Source organism: Pongo abelii, chromosome 2 (assembly GCF_028885655.2).
Source record: "Pongo abelii isolate AG06213 chromosome 2, NHGRI_mPonAbe1-v2.0_pri, whole genome shotgun sequence".
NCBI classification, from domain to species: Eukaryota; Metazoa; Chordata; class Mammalia; order Primates; family Hominidae; genus Pongo; species Pongo abelii.
This window is the reverse complement of record NC_085928.1, coordinates 151017597-151030099: the sequence shown is the minus strand read 5'-3', so window position 1 is coordinate 151030099 and position 12503 is coordinate 151017597. Positions and strand designations below refer to the sequence as shown.

The following is a 12503-nucleotide window of genomic DNA, read 5'->3' as shown; positions in this document are numbered from 1 at the left end:
AAATATTAGAAAATAACTATAGATTTTTAAAAAGTATTGTAACAATGTTAAACTTCCTGAATTTGGTAACTGTACTGGAGTTATTTAAGATAATATTCCTTATTCTTAGGAAATACATACTGATATATTAAGAGATAAAGAGTCATACACATGCAATCTTCTTTCAAAGAGGTCGGAAAAAATTAACGCAATAAGTATTATATATAGTAGCAAACAGACATATTTATATACAGATAGAATACCTCAAAGGAGCTGGGGTTCACAATTGATGAGAATAAGTTACAGTCTGGAGCAGCAATAGGAGAGTAATATCTACTCTACTTCCTGGCCTTACAATATGTGGATATGATAGAAAAACAAAGCCTCTAACTGAGAAGGCTGTGAAACTGCAGTACTTTGTGGGATATTCAGATGTCAACCAATGCAAAAATAGAGAAAACACCCAGAAGAAGTGAAGGTTATCTGGCAGTCTATTGATATCACAGAGTAAGGGTTTGGAGGGGAGGAAAAGAGCAGGGGATTGGGCTACAACAGATTTCCAGAACAGCCAGGAGATTAGAGTCTGGGTGGTAAAAAATGACTTGAGGGTGGAAGAGGTAAAAAGGAATTCAAAGTAGGTGGGAATCAATACTGGTCATCTCTGAGTGGGCATTAGTTCTAGCTCCAAGGTCTCTAAAGCTCTGCTCTGTGGTATGACAATTTCTAGAGGACTTTCTTTGGGAAGCCTTTCCAATTCTCCACTGCCAGAGAGTTAGACACCCTTATCCTTAATGCCCATATATATCATTTAACCCATATTCAATAAATATTAGTTGAATAAATTAATGACTCACCATAACCTGAGTAGACTACGAGAAAATTGAAAATCAACTTCACAAAAGGAATGACATAGCAGAATCTCATTTTTGAAAAAAGTTTTTGAAGTTAAAATAAGGAGTTGGCTTAAAATCGAAAGAATACAAAATGGAGAATTATTTCTAGTTGATTTTGGTTAAAAAAAATGCTTACTGTACAACAAGCTGCTGGCATACAGTTCCATTCTCCGTTATCAGTTCATTCAGTTTTAATTCAAGGTGAACTTTACCCTATAATGACAAAAAAAATTACAAACTGAGTAGTCTATTTTACTGACAAAATATTAAAGGTATGTGCCTTTTCAAATCATCACAGTATTTATCCACTGACCACTAGCACATGGCTTTGCCTACACTAAGTACTTGTTAAATGAATAATAACCAAAACCATAGATCAAAGTTCTGAAAGACATGAAACAAATACTTATGTCAAACACGGTATTCAAATTTAAGAATTTTATGTCCAATTCAATAAATATTTATATATCTAATTATCATAGACTAAAAGGAAAGATAATACCTAAATTTAAGGAAATTTTGAGATAAAACCAAATTATAAAATGTAGGATGCTTTTTCCAGAAGATAAACCAGCATTAAGGACAGAAGCTGTATCATTAAAAGACAAAGAAATCATACAATTCTAAAACAACTAAAAACTAAGTTACAGCCAATAAAACTCAGTTTGTCACTACTTACTCTGATCAAACAATAAAGATTTATGGAATGTCTACTATGTTTCAGAAGGCACTGTGGGAGTGGGTAGGAATCCATAGATGTCAAAGATGTAAGTCACTGCTTACAAGCAGCGTACAATCTAGTTGGGAAGACAATAAACAAAAGATAACATATGGCCAAGAGTCTTGATGGAAAGATGGGACACTGAAAATAAAGGAGTACTTTCTTAAAGAGATATTAATAGACGAATTTTTAAAAACTAAGTAGTGTAAGTTCAAAAGAATTCAAACTATCAACTTCTCAAGAAACAAAGGCTTAGGAACAATATAATCCAGAGCTTGATATTTCTACCCTGCCGCTGGTGATGAGCAATTCTGCGCTAATCATGAGCAATTCTAAACTGGTTAAGAAACAGTACTGGATTACCTCCACCCAGCTGACAAGACAAATTCTCACACTGCCACGTGGAGATGTCAGGGGACTGATGTCTAGGGACTGATGACGTGAGTGATTTCATTAGAGGTAGGAAAGTTCATTACCTAGTCACTGTTCCTCTTTAGAACAACCCCTTTCAAAAATTCTTTCACAGAAACCTAACCTGAAACACCCTCACTATTTTAAGGGGACTTATACAAGAATGAATCTGAGGTCCACCAGGTACAAAGCTCAGGGTTAGATGAATAGTTAAGAGATGAGCAATAAATACTGATGGATCTTAAAACAAAAGTCTGCCTGAGAAAGCTAAGGTCTAAAGCAGCAAACACATCTGTGGTAGCAAAATTAATAGCAGTTACGTGGAGCTGGCACTAAATTAAGCAATCTTCCACTAAAAATCTAGGCACAAATATTTATAAAATCATACATAATTTGTAAACTAGGTCTTTCATTATTCCTGCATTTAGTATTTACAATCTCTACTATTCAAGAGTGATCTTGAAGGTCCATGATCTGTAATTTGTAATATTACTCAACTAGAATTTTGAAATCATATTTTCTGTTGTGACAGCATGTATGTATTACTTGGCTAGCAAGGGAGCCAAGCCAATTGCACAAAAATTTGCAGTTTTACAATTTTAACATATATACATTTTATTACAGAAATCGTATGCTAACACAACTGTCTCTCAGGAAATGTCTAGGATCTATTCCAGTTCTAAAAAATAAAAACTATGACAATAGAGTAGAAAAAGACAATCATTTTGTTTACAACTAAAATCATAGTATTATAGCAAGTCAAAAGGATATTTAATGAGATTCTGCCAGAAATCATTATTATTGAGTCAGAGCCTACCTAATATGTTCATTACTCCCACTGACTGGTAAATAAAACATTCCTTAGGTATTAATCAACAATAACATAATTATATATTAACCTGGTCAAGAAAAGTGTGAGGACAGAACAGGCAGACACAAAACACATACTGTTAGTGTGGAACACTAAATTAAAAGGCATTATGAGTTAAATTAAAGAAATTATAATTTCTAAACTGTAAAACACTAACTCATTATATACTTTAACAAGGAAATACATACGATACTTAGCAAAAGAAATAAATCACAAAATAGGGTACATACTATAATGTTAACTTATTAAAATAAAAAACATATATGTATAAAATTACAAGATCATCTACCAAAATGTTGATAGAAGATACCTTTGGTTGGTGAAATTTCAGAAGATTTTCTTTACTTTTTTGCTCTAGATTTTAAAAGTTCATACTACCAATTTAATTTTCAGATTTTAAAAGTTTATACTACCAATTTAATTTTCAAAGTTTTTACTACTACTGTGTTGTTCTTAGTAAAGAAAAATGAACAAAGTTTTAAATTATTTAAAACTGCTTTTCAGTTTTAGAAACTCAAATCAGTGAACATTTTAGAATACTTTTTAGTCTCTTCACACAAAAGTTCAGTTTTCCTTATATCTGTAATCATTTTATAGATGTGAACTGCAGCAAAACAAGTTTGTGTGTCTGTGTGTGTGTGTGTGTGTGTGTGTGTGTGTGTGTGTGTTTTGTTTTTTGATGGGGCAGTTATGAGCCCAGCAAACTGACATTTTGTAGCCTCCCTTGAGATCAGGGATAGCCATATGATGTAGTTCTGGCCAACAAGATAGAAACAGAAGTTGCTGGCAGGGAATCATACTTCTTCTCTAGGGGAAATATGTCATTCAGGCCCTCAAATTATCTCCAATATATTTTATATTTTAATCTCCAGCATTCCATTAAAAATTACAGAATATGCCAGAAGATCAAAAACCAAGAGAAAAAATGAGGAAAGCAATGGACTTACAAGAGATGCAGATATTGGAACTGACAGAATTTAAAATTGCTTTTTTTTTTCTTTGAGACAGAGTCTAGCTCTGTCGCGCAGGCCAGAGTGCAGTGGCATGATCTCAGCTCACTGCAACCTCTGCCTCCTGGGTTCAAGCGATTCTCCTGCCTCAGCCTCCCGAGTAGCTGGGACTACAGGCATGTGCCACCACGCCCAGCTGATTTTTGTATTTTTAGTAGAGACAGGGTTTCACCATGTTGGCCAGGCTGGTCTTGAACTTCTGACCTCAAGTAATTTTCCTGCCTTGGCCTCCCAAAGTGCTGGGATTACAGGTGTGAGCCACTGCATCCAGCCTAAAATAGCTATTTTATTTTAAAAGATGTAAAACAAAATGAAAAATCCAGCAGATGCCTGGAAACTATAAAATGAATGAAATAGAAAAGTTAGAACTAAGTAATAAACCAAAATGAAAATGTATTTAGTAGCAGAGTAGCCACAGCTGAAAAGAGGACTGGTGAAATGGGAGACAGGTCAGTAGAAAATATCCACGATGAAGCACAGAGAGGGAAAAAGCATAGGAGACATATGAGACATGGTGAAATGGCCTATTTTTCATGTAACTGGAGTCACAGCAGAGAAGAGAAAAAAAGAACAGGGCAGAAGAAAAAAGGAGATAAGATAATTGCCTGGAATTTTCCAAAACTGATAGAAGACAAGCCACAGATTCAAGAATTCCTAGGGACAAATAAGAAAAATAAAGAACCTACAAAGAAGTAACATTAAGAATCCAACAAGGAGGCTGGGCGCAGTGGCTCATGCCTGTAATCCCAGCACTTTGGGAGGCTGAGGCAGGCAGATCACCTGAGGTCAGGAGTTTGAGACCAGCCTGACCAACATGGAGAAACCCTGTCTCTACTAAAAATACAAAATTAGCCGGGTATGGTAGCGCATGCCTGTAACCCCAGCTATTCGGGAGGCTGAGGCAGAAGAATCACTTCAACCCAAGAGGCAGAGGTTGTGGTGAACTGAGATCACACCATTGCACTCCGGCAGAACTCCATCTCAAAAAAAAAAAAAAAAAGAATCTAACAAGGCACTATGTTTGATAATAAACATGTAATGTGATTTGGTGTACAACTGCATTCTTATTATTCAATCTCTTAAAGGAAGCTCAACGACAGTATAATTTTCATGTATGTCAGAAAATGTTGGAACATCAGATACCTTGCTCTGTATTATACATCTTTAATAAAAAATAAACCAAATTCTTGGAAGGTATTGCTCTATATGACTTCCATATCATTATGTTAGGCTGATACATGCAGTTATAATATCACATTATCTTGTATTAAGGGGCATTCTGAGGAACTTACATTACTCTGGTACTGATTTGGTTTGGCTGTGTCCCCACCAAATGTCAACTTGAATTGTATCTCCCAGAATTCCCATGTGTGGTGGGAGGAACCCGGGGGGGAGGTCATTGAATCATGGAGGCCAGTCTTTCCTGTGCTATACTCGTAATAGTGAATAAGTCTCACAAGATCTGATGGGCTTATCAGGGGTTTCCGCTTTTGCTTCTCTCTCATTTTCTTTGGCCACTGCCATGTAAGAAGTGCCTTTCACCTCCTGCGATGATTCTGATGCCTCCCCAGTCATGTGGAACTGTAAGTCCAATTAAACCTCTTTTTCTTCCCAGTCTCGGATATGTCTTTATCAGCAGCATGAAAACAGGCTAATACAGGTACTATTTGAAGATTTAGTATTTTATATGCTAACTTTATTTCAATTAATTTTACAAAAATTTCACACAAAAATATCTGTGATTATTTCAATTGTATATTACATATATTCTTGGTACCATATAGAAGATACTGTGTAAATTTCTGCATACAGTTTGGAAAAATAAGATGAACAGAGGTTGATATGGCTTGAATGTTTGTCCCTCCAAATCTCATGATGAAATGTGATCCCCATTGTTGGAGGTGGGGCCTAGTGGGAGGTGTCAGATCATGGGGGCAGATCCCTCATGAATGGCTTAGTGCCACCCCCTTGGTGATAAGTGCGTCTTGCTTAGTTAGTTCATGTGACATCTAGTTGTTTAAGAGTCTGGGACTTCTGCCTTCTGTCTCTTGCTCCCTCTCTCATCCTGTAATAAGCCTGCTCCCCGTTTACCTTCCACCATGATTGTAAGCTTCCTGAAGCACTCACCAGAAGCAGATGCCAGCACCATACTTCCTGTACAACCTGCAGAAGAACTGTAAGCCAAAATAAACCTCTTTCCTTTATAAATTACTCAGCCTTAGATGTTCCTTTATAGCAACACAAAAAAGGACCAATACAGAGGTATTTGAGCAAAACATAACACATGCACTTAAAATCCTCTCAAGACTAAACTTTATTTTGTTTTTATCACAAAACACCATTTCCATATAAAATAACTCAGTATGTTTCAACTGGTAAAAAATATTTTTACAGGCATACCTTGGAAATACTGTCTAAGGGTCCAGACCACTTCAATAAAGCAAATATCTAAATAGAAAGTCACAAAAATTTTTTGGTTTTCTAATGCATATAAGTTACATTTATACTATATTGCAGTCCATTAAGCGTGCAATATGTCTTAAATAACGATATACATATTTTAATTTAAAAATATGTTATTGCTAAAAAAGGCTGTCGTAGAGACATGAGGTGAGCACATGATGTAGGAAAAACGAGGCAGATAGATTTGCTTGACACACAGTTGTCACAAACCTGCAATTTGTAAAAAATGTAGTATCTGTGAAGCACAATACAGTGAAGTACAATGAAAGAAGGTATGCCTGTACATGAAGTGAAAAATATCCCAACTTCGGGGTTTCTGATGGATGTTTTAATATGTAGAAATTACCTCTATAAATAATTTTGGACACAATTGCCCATCAGATGAAAAAGCAAAATATAAATTTTGTTTAGTATCTCTTATATTAATGGCAGTTCTTTATGAAGGTGTTGTTTTCTCCTTAAAGAAGTATTTAATATGATCTAGAATGGCTCATTATTAATTCACATATAAAAATTTAAAATGAAGTTAAACTCAACCTGCAATAATGAATTATGTTTTTACATTTGTTATGGCTTGAATAGGGCATGTTTTAAAAATCCTCGTGTATTTATTATTAGCTATAATCATTGCATTTATTTTTAAATGTCTTTTTAAACAGGTAAGGCAGAGGTCTTTTAAAAAAAAAAAAAAAAACCAATAAAACAATCAATAACTTATGGCATGATCCAGAAATTCAAGATATGCTTGTTGGTAAAGACCTATTAACTAAGTAATTGCATCATATAGGACATGGTTGATACCACATCTGGATTTACTGCTTGGACAAGTTGTGTGAGACAAACTCCTTAATTAATGACAGCAGCAAATTCTCCACATGGGAGATTTGGTTTAATCACTCTTTTTTTCCCTCCCTATAAAGATGGGGTCTTGCTATGTTGCCCAAGCTGGTCTCAAACTTCTGGGCTCAAGCAATCTGTCTGCCTCAACCTTTCAAAGTGCTGGGACTGCAGTGAGCCACCATACCTGGCCTGGTTTAATCAACCATATGTAAAGTATGCTTTTTATCACAGTGCCTAAGAAATAAAGAAAGGATAAATACTTAATGTTCCTGGTGAGTTACAGGACCTAATAACTTATAGCACGGCTGTAGTTCACTGAAGCCAAAAGAGGATTTGTAGAAGGCACCAGCACAACCCATATTAACTTCACATATGTGGCAAAGAATATTGAGAAAGAATACCAAATGAAATAGATGATAACTAGGACCATAAACAGGATCAGAAACTAAGGAAGAGAATGCTTCAAAATGGAGGGAGTGGTCACCAGTATCAAAAGCTGCTCAAAGATCAAGTAAGATGAGGACTGAAAAATGTCCACTAGACTTATTGACACAATGTCATTGGTAAAAAGAACCATTTCTGCTCTCTCTCTGACCCACTGCAGAGTCTGAAAGCAGATTAGAATAGGTTGAGGAAAAAAATGGTTCAGCCCAGAAGGAAAAATTACAAAAGGTAGAATCAAGCCAAAACCTAAATACAAAAAAAAAGTAGAAAAATACACTCATGAAATGTTACTAACAATATTTTGAACTACTGAAGATGAAACTGAAAAGAACTATTAACATTATTGACAAGTATAACAGTATCAGCAATAATAAAAAATTATCTCCGGGAGACAATTCAAGGTAAGAGGTTATAGTTCTAAACAATTTTTCAACTGTTTTGGCATAAAGCCCATCTTAATACTATTGGGATCTTTCCACTGGAAAGCTAAATTACATTTCTGCATGTTATTTCCCTAGAACTTCACAACCAAGGGAACCCTTTGCACTGACATTATCATTTCACAGATGAAGATCCTCAGGTAACAGGCTTGCGATTATTTGGGGCACAAATGCTAATTAGTGGTAGAACTAGGAAACAAGCATCTCTCCCTCTGAGGTAGCAATGCCAATCATTTCCTCTACTCAAACCCCTTCCTTAGGGAACATGCCTACTCAAAGCCCTAAAGTGGACTGCCTTACAGTGCATTTTCCTCCAACCATATCAAATTAGATTGAAGTAGACATCTGACCCAAGTTTAGCCAAACTTTCTCTCTAGATTGTGGCAGAAAACTGAGTCAGATGTTGGAGGTGAGGAAGCTGTATGGTCACATGGACTCAAAAATTGGTGTGGCCTCTTTTAGGTCTCAAAAAGAGACTGCAGTAGATTTACAGAGAAGCAGGGGAAGAGACATGTCTCATTATACATACAAAAAGAATACAATGGAATCTCAAAATGGTGTTTTTTTCTTTCCTTTATATTTTGCAAAGCGAATAGTTATTAAAATGAGAGGGAAAGACTGAGAGAAAACATTACTCACTTCATGAAAGGGAAAGAAAAAAACCAATATTTAAACAGTGAGAACTTATACTCAATAAGCACAGTGAACATAGGAATAGAAGAAATGATTAGTGGGTCTCAGTTTCCATGTGCCACCTGCAGTATCTATTGCTGTACTGAGTCGGAGCGGCGGGGAGGTCTACAGTCTAAAGATACATTATATAGTTTTCATTTACCATGGCCCAGAATGCAAGCCAATTATTTTATGTGGTAGTCAACCAAAAACAAAAAAACCATCCAAATACCTTAGGGTATCTTATAAGAAACTAAACTCTTTTCAAAAATAATTGTAACTTATGCAAAAATTTTTAACTTTTCATTTTGTATACTCATTTTACAGATGAACTCAGGCAAATTTTAATGTCTATTGTTCTAAGAATCTAACCTCCACTTAAGATGCATCTCCTCTGCAAATGCCTGACAACTTTCTAGCTCACACTGGCAATGTAAAGTTCCCATGATGACATTCCAAGAAACTCTTTAGGAGCTTTCCAACGGCCTCTCCCATTTTCTTTGAGCAAATCTGAGCAGTCTTCTGTTCCTTACACTCAGATGTTATTTAAGTGATACTCCTAATCTATTTTTTTTTATGACTAATAGTACAGAATGGTGAAAGGTAGTAAAGGCACTGTGGTTAGGAGTTTTAGAATCAGACAGATCTCTTTTGGAATCAAGGCTCCACTACTTAGTAGTTCTGTGACTCTGGAGAAGACATTTAACCTCTGAATTTCACTTGCCTTATTTGTAAAATGCAGGTGATGCTATTTACCTCATAATGCTACTCTGAAAGTTAAATGACATTAAGTACTTAGTACTGTGCTTAGGATATACTGGTATAATTACTAATAGTAATTATTAGACTGAGTTCCTGTTGAATGCAATCTGTTTCATAGCTTTCACCTATTTCCCTATTAATTGCACTTATGTTTCATGGTATTTTTGTAAAATTTTATAGTTTATGGAAGTGAACAAATTTATTAACAAAGTAGGATTTGTATGAACCATGGGATGATTTTCTATCTTTTCTATTCTCATAAAGATAATTTAGTATTCCCTTATCAGTAGTGGGACAACAACATTTTCAATGGTACAATATTAACCCAAAAGTGTTATATGTCTCTTCCACCCCATAAAGTACTTTTCCTTCTAAAATCTGTTTTAAATAGTGGGCAAATCTTATTAATTAAGTATCATTTAAGACAAAAGAGTTGTAAAGTTTAATAACTTATAGTCATGAAAATAACTGGCACAAAATTTTAAAATGACTATATTATATCTGGGTAACTGCTGCTTCCACAATTTTCATGTTTCATAGATGAGATATGTATCTCTCAAATGTGTATATATACATGCATATATGCATATATATGTATATCTATAAATATGCATACCCATGTGTATGTAATGTGTGTGTATATATACATATATATGCATATATATACACACATGCATATATATATATACACACACATATATATATACACACACACACCATCAAATAAAGTCTTGTGTCTCTGTATTAATCTTTAGTACCATCTCCAAGAATTCTATATTCTATATAGATTTCTACCTTTTGAGAGCTGGAACTCTTAAATTGTTTAGCAAATTTACATAAAATTCACAAAATTTATGAGTTTTATAAAATGTAATGGTTCATAAAATTTCAGTTTAAATTTTCAAAGCCTTTTCCTATCATGCCTTTTCTTAAAACTATTAAAAAGAAAAACTGGTACTTTAAAACTTTCATATCTGCCTTTTGGTAAAGGAATATTAGGGAAATAGCCACCAGACTGACTGGTGGTAAACAGACAATATTTTACATCTGTATAGCATTAACAGCTTTTAAACTATTCTTACAGATATTTCACTTAATTCTCACAACCATATGAATCGAACACAGCAACTTTTATTCCCACTTTATAGAAATGAAATTCAATGTCATTTAAGTAACTACATATAAAAACTAGGACCTAAGTTTTCTGCCTTTTAATTTAAACCCTTTCCACTTCTTCACATTGCTTCTCACATGGATCATTTACAATACTGTACAGTTGGAATCTGAATAATAGCTATGGTCATAAGGAAAGACAAGAATATTAAAACACGGCAAAGTAGGTTAAACAGGAAAAGTATGTTAAATTTTGCAGTTAAGAAGGGGTGTTAGTGCATAAGTACTTAATTTTTTGAGAATTTAATAATTAATCAAAGAGAATGCTTGAGAGATTATGAGGAAATGGAGACACAGGCACTTATTTGCAAATTATCTGTGGTGTGGGTGTAGCACTTTTTTCTTGTCTTAAACTTCTGTTTGAGTCACAGTGGCAAATTAAAACTTCTTTTAGAGAGGAAGAATCCTGCTTGCAATTATGCCCTCGGGAAATGGTTTCACAATCCTTACCATATTTTATAAATAAATAAGGCTACAACAAAAAGATTCCCTTTAGTTAGAAATAATAATTTCTAAGACAGAGCAACTCAGATTTTCTAAAAACAAATAGAAACTTCAGCTACTATGGCTAAACACACATCTTTACTCAGAATCTGAAAAAGGTCTCTTATTTTGGAAAAAAGAAAAAGATTAAAGAGTAATGATACTCTTTCAAATAAAAAGCGAGGTGAACAACAGGAAAGGGTGGGTGTGGGAGTGAAGGCTGTGCACAGTGGGCTCAGGCAGGGTTTAAATGAATAACATTTCCCCAAGTCCAGTTTACTAGAGAGTAAACAGAGAATCAAGACAGACAAAATCAGACTTCCAGGGATTCTCCCCAAAGTCAGAGTTAATAAAACACATATTTTCCCTTAAAACTTTTCCCCTCAAAGACAAAATAATAATTTGCTATTGTGACTCAAACAGAAGAAGGTAAGAAAGAAATGCCCTTATCTCCACAAATCTACACATATGCATATACATGAGCATTATTCTTGAAACAATATGACAAAGCCATTACCTTCCTGTCCTATATTACCCAAAAGTCTATAATATTTGATGCCAGAATTTAAAATAAGGTATAATGTGCTCTATTTACATGAACCAGTTTAATTAGTTCATTTTTTACTCATTTCCTGTGACAATCTCTTGTATTACATAAGCCTTAATATTTACCTGAACCTCTGAATTGGAGTCAACAGGCTGTAATGAAAACCAAGTTTCTTTGCCACTGTGATTACACAAGTCTTCTTTTTTGATGGCTACTTTTCCTACAGAAAATAAGTAAAACAATATAAGAAAACACGCTTTGTATAATCCTAAGACTCATTAGCACTGTTTTATATAATACTTTATAGAAAACATTTTAAAATGATTTGTACCTATTGACATAAAAATCCATTTTTATAAAGCATTTTTTCTACATTCTAAAGAATGAAAAAGTGTCTCATTTCTCCTTGCCCCTTGGCAGACCTTTGTCTGGGTCATTTTGAATCAGGGGATTAGATAAAACCTCAGTTGTATTACATGCAACTGCATTTTTTTAGTGCTTATTCAGATTCATGTTTTTACCCAGAGTATACTCATTATAAAAAGCAAGGTACAATGGTAGTGCAAACTAATCTTCCCAATTTTTTGACGCTATGAACAAATGACAAGTTTTGAGCAGATGTATCTGCATTTAGTATGAGTTTATAAATTCTAATTAAGAGAAAAGGAAAAACAATATCATACATCATTAACAACAGTGAAAACTGACTTGAAAATTATGGGAGATTATAACAATTTTATTATTAAGAATTTACTTTCATCAAAACATTGCAAACACTGATTATGTTGCTCCAA

General features: G+C 34.4%; 1 protein-coding gene across 3 annotated transcripts in view; it reads right to left on the bottom strand.

The window, feature by feature from the left end:
* The window catches only part of RASA2 (RAS p21 protein activator 2), a 129150-nt gene that overhangs the window by 74539 nt on the left and 42108 nt on the right, over nucleotides 1-12503 (bottom strand). For all 3 annotated transcript variants that reach the window (XM_024244968.3, XM_024244969.3, XM_054552761.2), the window contains exons 4-5: nucleotides 11835-11929; nucleotides 1009-1085 (exon numbers count right to left, since the gene is read on the bottom strand). In XM_024244968.3, the coding sequence (XP_024100736.1) occupies nucleotides 1009-1085; nucleotides 11835-11929 (172 nt within the window). The remainder of the gene's footprint in view (nucleotides 1-1008; nucleotides 1086-11834; nucleotides 11930-12503) is intronic.